This window comes from Anser cygnoides, chromosome 2, assembly GCF_040182565.1.
Source record: "Anser cygnoides isolate HZ-2024a breed goose chromosome 2, Taihu_goose_T2T_genome, whole genome shotgun sequence".
In the NCBI taxonomy this organism is placed as follows: domain Eukaryota; kingdom Metazoa; phylum Chordata; class Aves; order Anseriformes; family Anatidae; genus Anser; species Anser cygnoides.
The window spans coordinates 3,804,609-3,816,677 of NC_089874.1; the positions used below are offsets into that span (position 1 = coordinate 3,804,609).

At 42.7% G+C, this 12,069-nt stretch overlaps 1 protein-coding gene across 1 annotated transcript in view; it reads right to left on the reverse strand.

The window, feature by feature from the left end:
* The window catches only part of VIPR1 (vasoactive intestinal peptide receptor 1), a 114,978-nt gene that overhangs the window by 66,294 nt on the left and 36,615 nt on the right, over positions 1-12,069 (reverse strand). Inside the window, exon 2 of the mRNA XM_048062361.2 lies at positions 9,415-9,511. Within this exon, the coding sequence (XP_047918318.1) occupies positions 9,415-9,511 (97 nt within the window). The remainder of the gene's footprint in view (positions 1-9,414; positions 9,512-12,069) is intronic.

The following is a 12,069-nucleotide window of genomic DNA, read 5'->3' on the forward strand; positions in this document are numbered from 1 at the left end:
GGAAGGGCAAAAGGGAAGTTTCCTCAACAAATCACAAGCCACAGATTGCCTGTCCTGCTACTAGAAAGCTACTGCTGTTGTTGCACAAGCTGGAGTGTGCTTTATCACGTAAATTCTTCCTGAATTGGTTCTTGCTTATTAAACGTGCTGGAGGTGTGCTTCTTGCCCATAGCACTGGGGAGCATCTGCAGAAGAAGAGACTTTCTGTAGGTAGGGGCAAGAGGGACAGCAATGCATTTTCACCTGGCCTTTGGTTTTACTTGGAGGCATATTTAATGGTCAGAAGGTAAGAAAAAAAAAAAAAGAAAAGTTTGTGAGACACCAGTAATTAAAAAAAAAAATACACACAATAGAAGCCCTACTTAGACCTTGTATAGCACTTCAGACTTCAGCTTCCGTTCTCCACAATTTCATTTTCCTAGGTTAAAGGCGCAGGCTATCAAGAAATAAAGGCACCAAAGTTACAAAAAGTCCAGTGCACAGCAAAATCATGGAAAAACTCTCCACTGGCTGTAGCAGGTTTTGGATCTTAGCCATATACTGTAACAGGAGCTTGACATAACTTATGGAATATGCAACATTTTCCAGTGTACTTATTGTACATAAAAAGGGTGGATACCATCAATAAAGTGCCCTGACAAAGTCAGTAAGAAAAAGAAAAAACAAAACAAAACAAAAAAAACCCACCAAACAGCAGGAAGAAGAGATTTCCTAACCAGAAATCTGATGGGATGTGAGGTCGACAAATATGCGGTCAGAAATAAATTAAGAGCTCTGCATAGATGGATTTCATCTGAGCAATTAGCCAAAGCTTTGAAAATGTTTTGGATTTGCTTTCCATTGGTCTATAACGATGGCTTTTTCTCCTTATTTCTATAGCCCTTGCATAACTAATGCTGTGTGCATTTATATATTATAGCATTCTAAAAGAAAAATAACCAAGGAGTTCGATGGTATTTCCAAATGTTACTTATTCTCCAAGCTAAAATGCCTTTTCCAGTACAAGATTTATGTCCGCTAAATGGTTGTTAATCCCAAAAAGCTACAGGACAGCTGTTCCTGAGTCAAATAAACACTGCTGTTTGTTAGAAAGCTTGCAGCCAGGACATGTCAGCAACAGGCAAAACAAAAGCAAAGCCTCCACCCCTACAGCATATTAAGGCAGAAAACAGATGTGGTAACATCTTATCTCATGACTGTGTCTCTAGAAAGATGAGGTCAAGGGAAAAAAAAAAACAAAAGCAAAAACAAAAAAACAGCTCTTAGCCCTACAGGGAAGATTGGTTAGGTGCTGTGTAGATCTGTGCTTGAATTTCATCTCTACAGAGGGCATCCTGAGAAGGCATCGCACCTCAGCTAGGAATTGCCACTCCTTGGCAGAGAGCTTGAGCAGAGGGTTACCACGCACAGCCAAGTAACAGCTTTGTAGGGAAACCACCTTTGCTCATCATTTCTTGAGGAAGAGCCTCCTTGCGTGGGAAAATGGCCATCAGCTTCAGGCTGGGTTCGAGCAGCCAACAGGAAAGTTGTGTGGGCTGATCGCATCTGAGGGTTGAAGCTGGGTTTACCTCTGTGGTGACAACGTGCTTCCTTCTCATGTTTCAGTACCGAGTTTCCTAGTATGGCCAAGGGTAGACGATCCTCCAAGAAATACAGGGCACATTTCTGCTTTTTAAATTTCCACAGAGCAGGGTCCACCACTGCAAGAGCTGCAGCATGCTGTGCTGGTGGCAGGGAAGAGTCCCACAGCAGACAAGCGAAGTGTTAGTGAAGGAAGATCATTTGGAAGTACCATGGAGTGGCCCAACCCAAGTGAATATCAAGGCCACCATCCGGTAACTGAAAGAAAAGTTTCCATTAAATAGAAGGCACCTTGACTCTCCTACTGATCCTCTAAGACAGACAAATGAGAGTCTGGGCTTTAAGGTCTTGATAACACATGGCTGAATATTCTGCTCTTGCAGGAGAGACACGTTTCCAGGCGTAGTAAGGACTGATGTCCCACCTGGCAGCTGAACCAACACTGCTGCTTGTACCAAGACTGAAACGAAGGAGCTCTACTTATCCCCTGGACCAGTGTTAGAAGTTAGGAAAGATGACATAGAAGGAAGTCTTGCAGGTCCTTTTGCCTTTCAAGAGATTGTTAAGGACAAATGCAGGTGACTATTTTAATAGACTGAATTGACTTGTCCTCCAGGCTTCATTGAATATGTTGACTAGATCCTCAGGACTTGATTTAGCTCCCCAGAAGGCAGCAGTTAATGCCATTCCTGATGTCCCAGGGTATATGGGATTTCTGGAGAGGCTAGTAGATATGAGATAGGACTTACGGGAGCCCTTCCCACTTCTGAAACAACAACTGGAGGCCACATTACTTATTCAAGACCATCTGTTAAAATTTTTGATGTTGATGTTTTGATGAACATTTTTGGCTGATGGCTTGCAAGAGTCAGCCACTGTCCAAGGGTTTGCTTCTCTTATTTCCTGTGACTGCTCTGAACCACTAGGACAAGCCTGTCTGCTTCTCTCTGCAGACATCCTCAGCCTGGGGACAGGTCTGTCCTCTGGCTGCACCAGTGCCATCTGACAATATTACCCTGACCACCCCTTGCATGTCTCCCAAGGCATATATTCCCCCTGAAAGCTACCAGCCTTCAAACCTGCCAGCTCGCTGGCTTGTCTGAATGCTCCCTCCACTACTGAGCTTCAAGCAGTGGCCTTTTGCTGACAAAACCATCCATCCGATGCACGTGAAGGGGTAAGAAGCACCTACAGGAGCACTTGGCAGGTCTCAGGGATGCACCATGCAGCCAAAATATGCAGCACATCCTCAGCCTTGGGTGAGCGGTCCGTCCGTCCCCCTGCTGTGTTCACTGCCTCGAGTGCTTGTGCTGCAAACAGCCATCTAGCGCCTGCTCTGGCCACGGAGCACCTGGAGAGAGGCTGTCACACAAACCCAACCTACACATCATCTGTCCCAGGAGGTCTTATGCAACCGGGAAGGTGAGAATTCGCTTGAACTTTTGCAAGCAAGGAACTATTAATTATTTCTTATCTTACTGCTCTATAAACAGATGGTGATGAATAAACAGACTCCTCATTTAAACTTCATTAACGTTTTTCCAGCCTGACTTTTAATTTCCGTATGTTCGCTGCTTCTTCTCTCATCAAACACGCCTTGACTTCTTCAAGGGAGACTGAAAAAGTACCCCAAGCTCCAAATTTGGCTTTTCAAGCCAGCCTCCACTGCAGGTCTGTGGAACAGCAAATGCATTATATAGAGAATAAACAACATGGGCCATTCTTCACCTGGGTTCATTTGCATGTGGCAGTGTTGGTGATGAGATCACAGGACTCAGTTTTATTGCCCAAAGCAAGCTGAAGCACGTACAACTTAACTGTACGTGAAGAGTGTCTGGGAGGGTGATTGGGACTATTTTCTTTCACGCTTTCCACTTTTCTGATTTTTTATTGAGTTTCAAACCCTGCTTGCAAGACAGACAGGTCTAGATTGCAACTACAAAGCGCAGTGCTGAAGTACCCAAGGTATCAGAAGCAGCTCAACTGTAGCAGCTCCTTGATGGCTACCAGCAATACTCAATGACACTTAAAAAATCACCTCAGCTCTCTCTTCACTACTGAACGGTGGCGAACAGACAGACAAAATGTTGATCTGACTGCCTTCAGCTGAGATGTTCTGAGCCCCTTTCACTTCCTCTTAACTTCTACAGGAATTTAGGATCCAAATCGAGCACAAGATCTTCCCTTTTGGAGGAAATCAAACAAACTGAAAAACCATAAAGAAAAGGAAGTTCAGCAAAGGGAATGTAAAGACCTTTACGTGGGGAGCAGTAATGCCAAGTTCCCATATAGGCTGGAAAGTGGCCTGGCAGAGAAGAACCAGGGGGTCCTGGTGGACTCTGAGGTGACCACGAGCCAGCAACGTGCCTATGCCACAAAGAAGGCCAACGGTGTCCTGGGCTGCATTAGTCAAAAGCAGGTCAAAGAGGGGATCCTTCCTCTCCACTCAACTGGTGAGGCTGCACCTGGAGCACTGGGTCCAGCTCTGGGCTCCCCAGTACAAGAAGACAAGTCTCTCCATGAAGACCATTTACTGTATCACATCGTGCTTTCCTGCATAGAAGAATGGTCACCAGAGCTGCTCATCCCATCCAACTGTGAGTCACACAGTACCTCATTCAACTGTCATCCCCAAATTACTCTCCCCCTTCCAAAAGGATATCTGGTTGTGGAGGGAATTGATTAGCAGTAATGGGATTAAAAAGAGAATGAGCACAGTCAACTCACCTAGACCTGATTGCTTTTGTTGACTTAATTTTTAATTATTTATTATTTTATTTGGGTGTTTCAGATTAAACCGAACTATTTGTAAACTGCGCCCATGGAAAGAGAAGCTTTCATTAAAAAAAAAGAAAAAACAACAATAAAACCAGCAACAAACAACAAAAAAAAGTCACTCTCTGTGCTCAGGGATAAAAAAAAAAGCAAGTGGAAGTCAGCAGGCAGCCATGTAGCAGTGAGACCTGCCTTGCAGCAAGCCTTTAGGGCCTCTGACACACTTCACATGGAGAGAGATTTGCCACCATCTGTGGGCCTGGAAAGCAAAACCCCCTTCAGCTATCCTCTCCTCCTAACCCTACTGCTGCTAAGTGTATTATTAGCTGAGCAGTCTCCGCGTTGCATACAGATGTCTTGGCTGAAAAAGTATTTGGAGTAAAAGCCTGGTTTTCAGTGGGGCCGGGATTGCATTCTTTGCTTTTGAAATTTGCTTGTACGCATTTTCAAAGTAATGCTGAGGACTGAGGAACTCTATTCATCATTAGCTCCTACAACAAAAAAAGTGCCTTGGAGAACCCCAGGCTATGGAATTGCCTCATTTATTTATGTTGTAGTGGCGGGAGATGCCACCAGAGAAGCAGCCCCATACAGCTGGAGAGCAAAGAGAAAGGGAAAGACAACAGCCCAAGGCAGCTACCGCGCATCCTCCTATTGCAGAAGCTGCTGGCTGTGTGGGAACTCCTGTCTGCAGAGCGATTCTCAAAACTTCTCATCGTGCTCATCCAGTGGGGAAGCAATCATTGAAGCCATTCAAATCCTTGGGCTGAACTGATCCAGTCCAGGCAGGACTTCCCCAGAACTGGCTGATGGACATGTGGGATGACCTGGGAGCCCCATGAACTCTGCAGCTGAAATCCCAGAGCTGACCTGCTACCAGTTACATATAGTGCACCCACAGTGCCGAAATTATGTGGCTTTTCTCTTTGGGAGTGTTATTTCTCCTCAGATACATAATAAATTTCTGTGAATTTTAATTGTGGGTGCTGCCAAATACTGCCTTTCCCATTCTATCTACCCACAGTGCTTCCAGAAGCCCAAATCGTAAAATACCTGGACACTTTTCAGTGTGTTTGTCCTTAACTTACCCCTTCTAGATAGGAAATATTTTTATTTTAAAGGAGAAAAACTAAAACCAAGAAAACCTAGGAGCCACTTCAAGTTCACCGACAGTGCTGCCTTACTTGCAACAGTCTGTGGTTATCAAGTGAGGCAAAGTTTGCAGGGAGAACTGCTGTGACACCAACTGGGAGAGAGATTAAAACATGCTTAGGGTGGGAAATTAAGGAATTTGCAGAGAATGATTCACTAATCCAGCACCCAGGTACATCTGTGTGTGATGCAAGCCAGCAGCAATTTCTCCTTGGCTGTGTGATAAAAGGAAGAATAACCAAAACTCATTTTCCAACATGTTAAAACCCAGAAAAACTCTCCTATATCACATTATAGAAAAGGTACAGGCAACGTTACTGAATTTTAGGTCTTTCAGGACCATACTCTGCACTGAGATTGAGATGAGGCATTTTGTGCATCACCTCCTGCACTGAGCAGGGAAGGGTCCTGCCACTTGCAGAGTAACAAGTTCTTCAGAAGACTTTTTAAAATAATTCTACAAGTTATATTGTAAACACTCTTTGGGGCAAAAGAGGCTGCAAGATCATTTAACAAATACTCAACTGAAGGTTTTGTTTCCCAAAATGCATTTTTGTATGTGAATGCACGGATTCATCACTCCTAATAATGGAATTGGGACTTCACCTCATTCGGCCAACCCTGCTCCAAGCCATTGAACACCAGTACAAGATTCATCTGGGAGCTCTGGTTATTTCCAACACAGCTGAGCTGCTCCCTAAGCCTCAGTCAAGACAACCTGAACATGATTCATCTTATCCTAAGAGAGATGCCTACATTCAGCCAGAATACATTAGAGTTACCTAAAACCAGGTAAAAAAGTCTTTCACCAGGTCATTCCCAACCAATGTCTATTTGCCAACATGAATCCAACAGATCCATCTACCTCTCTTGATTTTAATACTAAAGAACCCATTTCTGTTGTGGAATCATGATTATCATTTTACAAGTTGTACAAAATGTGCAAGACTCCTAGTTATTTTAGCATCGAGGTAAAAGGGTAACAGGGCAGTGGATTTGCAAGGGCAGTCCTACTCATGAAACCCAGTCCTGTGCTGCAATACCCACCCGCATCGTCCATGCCCTTTCACAAACGAGGCAAGCTCCATCACGAAGTCAATAAAACACATCTTCCTGCAGCTCTCCTGAAAGGCTGTTCGGTGTCCTCTGATGGTTACGAACTTCCTCTAAAGCCGAAACTTCAACCTCACAGCCATTTTATTCTTTTCTGTACACGCTGCCAGCTCAAACCAACCCTCCCTGCTGGTTTCTTCCTAGTTCCATCTTCTGCACCCCTTCCTGAGCACAACAAGCTAATATCTTCTCATTGGACGTGGCCACACTTCTGTGACCTCCATGCCTCTCCTGTGGCCCTAACACAGCCTCCTCAAGCTGTGGGTAACTTCACGGGTACTGAATCACGCTCCCAGTAGGGAACAGAGAGGCTGTGGCCTGGCCCATATTGAGTATCTATGGTCCAGGACTGCTGATGTTAGGAATAGCAACTGACGCCTACTACCCAGACCGAAAACACGGAGATTTAATTAGAAAAGAAAGCATTGATTTAACCTGTGCCCGTACACCCGCCCTAATTAATAGGTGTTCAAAGACAAAACAGTGTTAAGACAGATGCTATTGTTTATCGGTGGAAATCTACCTGCTTACCCTGAGCTGGTCATCAATCTCAGTACTACAATCAGGTGTTCTTAATAAATGACTAATCTATCTGACACATCAAATTACATCTGTGATTAAGCCCCTCTGATCAATACAACTGATAATAGCTTCTAAACAAAGCTTTATTTCCAGACTGTATTGAAACTGTGTGTTTCCTTAATTCCACTCATTTAATTAGAAAGGATAATAGATCGGTTGTTAAATCTCAAGTGATTTTCTTTTTGCTAACGAGATGTTGAATGCAGAGAAGGCAATACGCATACCTGGTGATAAATCAAGGTATTACATTACAGATGGCAGGGAGTCTCGATTGCTTTCCATTCTACTCCTTTGTGGGACTGAACCGTATTAAAATTATGCTTTCCTTGGGAGTTTTAGCTAGGAGATTTTATGCAGTGGTGTTTTTTTTTTTTTCCTTTTTTAATTTATTTCCAACTACATTAAGACTCAACAGTCTTCATGTCCCTGCTGCCTCCACCCCACAAAGTTCAAAGTTTTATTTTGCAGCTGTGCTCAGTTACACTTGTCAAGTTACCAAGCCCCACTACAGAAAAACAGCTTTTTCTACCTATTTGAGCTCACATGCTGTGCTTTGTACACTCCAAGGGGGAAATGCATGCCATTTAGACATTTAGAAGCTGCCTGTCCACATCACTTTCGTAGTCTCCTATTTGAGAACCAGAGCAATTGCATGTGAGAGATTCTGGCTTCTTCCTGTTGATTGCAAGGGTAGTCATGAGTGTTTTGCTAAGGGGCAGGTGCTGAGCTCTTAAATGCCTACCGATGTGTCTGGGCAAATGGGCGCCAAACATTTTCCACAGAGTTTGCATTGTAAAACTTGGTTAGACACGCTGCGTGTGTCCCTTAGCGCACTTGTTCCACGTTCATATCACCGATGACTATTTCCACCCAGGACAAACAGACACATGCAAATGACATCTAACATTGACTCAGGAGTAGCAGCTATTGTCCCATGGATGAGACAATTTCATAATGCTCACAACTACGATTTCTGAACGAGACCCATTTAATGATTATGGGAGAGATGGGTGAAACGTAGAATTACCCCAACCAGTTTTTCACCATTCCACTATGAAACCCAAACTCCGAAATATTCTTAGAGGCTTTCTACAGCTTAGGCATTAATGGCTTGCAATATGACTGAGCATGTTTTACATCAGAATCTGCAAGAATACATTCAACAGTTTACTTCAGTGAAGAAAAAAAACAAAAACAAAAACAAATATATTTTGGATTAAACTTTTCAATGAGGAAATCAGAAAAAAATAATGCTTAAGTATTTATTCTTCCATTTTGAATGTACTGTATTTAATTTAATTTCTCTAAATGTTCATGAAAATGAACATTTTGTCCATGAAATGAAGCATTTACCTGGCTTTCAAGTGAAGATTTTTAACTACCCTGACTACTCACTTCTTTACTGGATTCTAGAAGAACATTTCTTCAAACAGCTCCATTTTAACTGTACAGGGATGCTTGAAATAGTTTCCAAATCAAAGGAAAACATATCTCAGTAGATAAAAGCAGGGGCCAAAAGCCATCGTTGCATTCAGTAAAGCTCCCCCAGGGACCAGCTTGGCACAAGGATGCTGTTCTATCATTAATAAGCATTGTGCAGAGCAACCCTTCAGTCTGTAGCCTATTTTAAAACAATGCCAAGTGAAAGAGGATGAGAAGACATCCGCTTTCAATTCTTCCTCTTTCAAGATGTGGGATGCAAATTTCACGCAGAATATGCATCTTCCTACCCCCTTCTCTGGTGATGTGATCACTCATTTTCGGAACCTGGCAGTCTTCCATGGGTCCCTACACCTCCATTAAACACAAAACCAGGACCTGGCATGTGAACAAGGAGAGGAGCTGCAGCTACTTGGCCAAACCTCAGAGTCCCCTTGCAGCCATGGAGCACACCCTTCCTTCTCCTGCTTTGTCCCCAGGACAGGAGCAATTTTGGCCTGTGTATGGGAGGAAACTACAATGGCAGGGCTCAGTCAGCTGGGAGACTGGGGGTGACCCTCATCAAACTATCCAAACACTTGGTTGATGGAACTGTGCTTTGGAAATACCTATTTCTCTTTCTGCTAACATAAAGACTCAACACCAGCTGGAGCGAATCCAGTCACTGCCCTGCTCCTGCAGAAGAAGGGGTGAGAAATGGCAGCGGCGAGGTAGATGTGAGGCCAGGGATGTCAGCCTGCAGGCTGTGGAAGGAAGAGGGTGGTCCCATACCTGAGGTCTGATTATCCACAGCGATCTCTGCCAAGCACTGGTTGCGTTCCTCTTCAATCTCCAGCATGATGCTGCACTCTGGGCGCGTGCTGGATACCTACAGAAAGGGCAGAGAAAAGGAGAGTGAGCAAAACCCATCTGTCCTCAGGGATGTGTTCCTAGGGATTCACGGCCAGCCAAGCTCTCCTGGGCCACTGCACAGTGATGATATGCATCCAGTCTCATTTTATGTTTGCTTAAAAGAAGGGACTGTAACCCACTGTCTACTGAAAAAAATATATTTCCCTCCATTCCATCTTCAAAAATATCTAATTTTTTTTTTTTTTGGATGATCAGGAGGAATTCTGTTTCTTTATGCTCCATGAGCTCTGCCTGACTAACCTAACACTGACAGCTATCTAGGGCAGGAAGATGGCAGCTTTAAAATTCATGCCAAGAGCAGTGGGATCTGTGCTTACATAGTTTATTCCCTCCATTCTCACATGGCCTGCCTCCTGGCTTATGCTAATTCAAATCAAAACAAAACCCAAATCAAATAAGAACAAAATCTCAGATGCAGACTGGGAGATCAAGGAGCTAAAAAGCAGAAAATTCCCAATAACGTGACTTTTTTTTCCCCCAAGTGGTTTCTGCTAAGTCAGATCTAATTATATTGTTTTTGTAATAAAGCCATGTCTATAGATGCACAGGTAATTAATCGTGGCCTCCTTACATCATGAATTTCATGAACTGTTTCAATCACGAAGTATGTATCATGACAATTTGCATCCAAAAAATGGAACCAGGAGCCGGAGAATGGACACACAGCACAGCCACGCTGTCCCCAACCTTCTCCCAGTTTGGAGGGAGCACTCCACTTCATTGCTACGGCAGTGGCAAGCTGAAATCCAGGTCCCATTAAGCAAGGGGGATAACAGACACAAAACCCAGTCTCTTTCAAAGAGATGGCAAACTGCATTGAGCTGGGAGAAACCTATTCAGCTGCAGAGAGATGGTGAGAGGGAAATGAGGTGGAGAGAGCAGAAGTCTTGGCTTGAGTCTATGTAGTCATTACTAAATGCAGGAAAGACCCTGAGCTGGTAACAGATTTGAGAGGCAGGATCAGAGCCTGTAAAACTCATCGATTCAGTGTTCACAGTTGGTGTTGGTTATTATTATTATTATTATTATTATTATTATTATTATTATTATTATTATTATTATTATTATTTGTGTGGGTGGAGTATTTTTGTCTGAAATAAGCAGAGAAAGGAAAAAAAGAACATTTCATGCCGCATTTCAAAACATGAGCTACTTCCCTACTCATTCTCTAGCCAAGGCTATAAACCAGAAGATTCAGAAATCCTCTGAAGGAACAATTCTTTGATGTAATTTGCCCTTTAGATTAAAATTATAAGAAAACTGAACATATTAATTTTTATTCTCACCATCTCTTATTAATCCAACCAGCTCTCCTCCCTCTTTCACCTCATCTCTTGCTCAGACTGTAGTTTCCTTTCGGCGGGGAATGGGTCTTGATTAGTAGTGTATAGACAATTAATTGTGTGCTTTTCCAATCAAATTAAAACAACAGCAACAAAAACAAAGACATGGTGTAGGAGACTTATTTGGAGTTGTCTTGGTACTCAAATGTTTCTTTTTTTTCCAAAGGAAAACAGCACTTGGGAATTTTTATCCTGTCTCATTTAAAATATAGTAGCTTCTTTTTGTTTTAATTTACAGTGCTTCTTGCCTTTTTATTTTAACTGTAAATAAAAAGCATGAGGGGTTTGCTGTAAAAAACAAAGATTGAGATGTTCTGCTGTCAGAACATTCTGACTTTTTCAATGGAAACTTAAAACTCTCTGGACTTAACCTATTGCCAAATTCATCTCACATTTATAAATAATTTGAGTTTTCACGTTATAAATTAATTCATCCATCTCTAACTTTGATCAGGGTTGGCAAAGTGCTATGTACTCTTACAACACATTTTTCTAATTTTTTATGCAGCAAATTTTCTACCAAGCCCATTAGCAAGTACTTCACCACCACATCTTTCCTGCACTAAAAATGCATGCCTAAATTGGTTGATTGCATATTTACTCCCACTACCTGATATTTGCTTTTGAGCAAATGCTTCATCACCTTTCAAAAAAAGCACAGCCAATACATTGTTAAGTAGTTTCAGAAGTGGGCTTGTGATAGATTCAGGGAAACTTGACTACAGATATAATTTTTAAAATCTCATCTTTTTTCCATCTGGTCCTAGAGGAATGAAATCTATGTTAATTAAGACACAGCTGATCTGGCTTTCATAGTGCTGGTGTGAGCTTTTAAGCAAGGTGGATGGCTCTAATGACTGAATAAATTTTTAGGTGCCCGGTCCCCACTGGTTTCAAGCAGAGCAGGGCACTGAGGTGGGATTTATATGATGAACTTGTGATGCCCTAGGGCAGCCCTCCTTGCCAACATCCTTCCCTCCAGGAGTGTGTGGCCCCTCGTAGATCATATATTGGATCAACACCACCCAGATACCACATAGATACACTAAGCTTTCTAAAACAGCACAAGATACCTTTTATTTTTAGAGTATTTCACCTTCTTTCTCATTGGGACACATCTTCCCTTCTTTAAGTTGGGTAAAAGCTATGTGTTTAGTATGAACTGATTTTT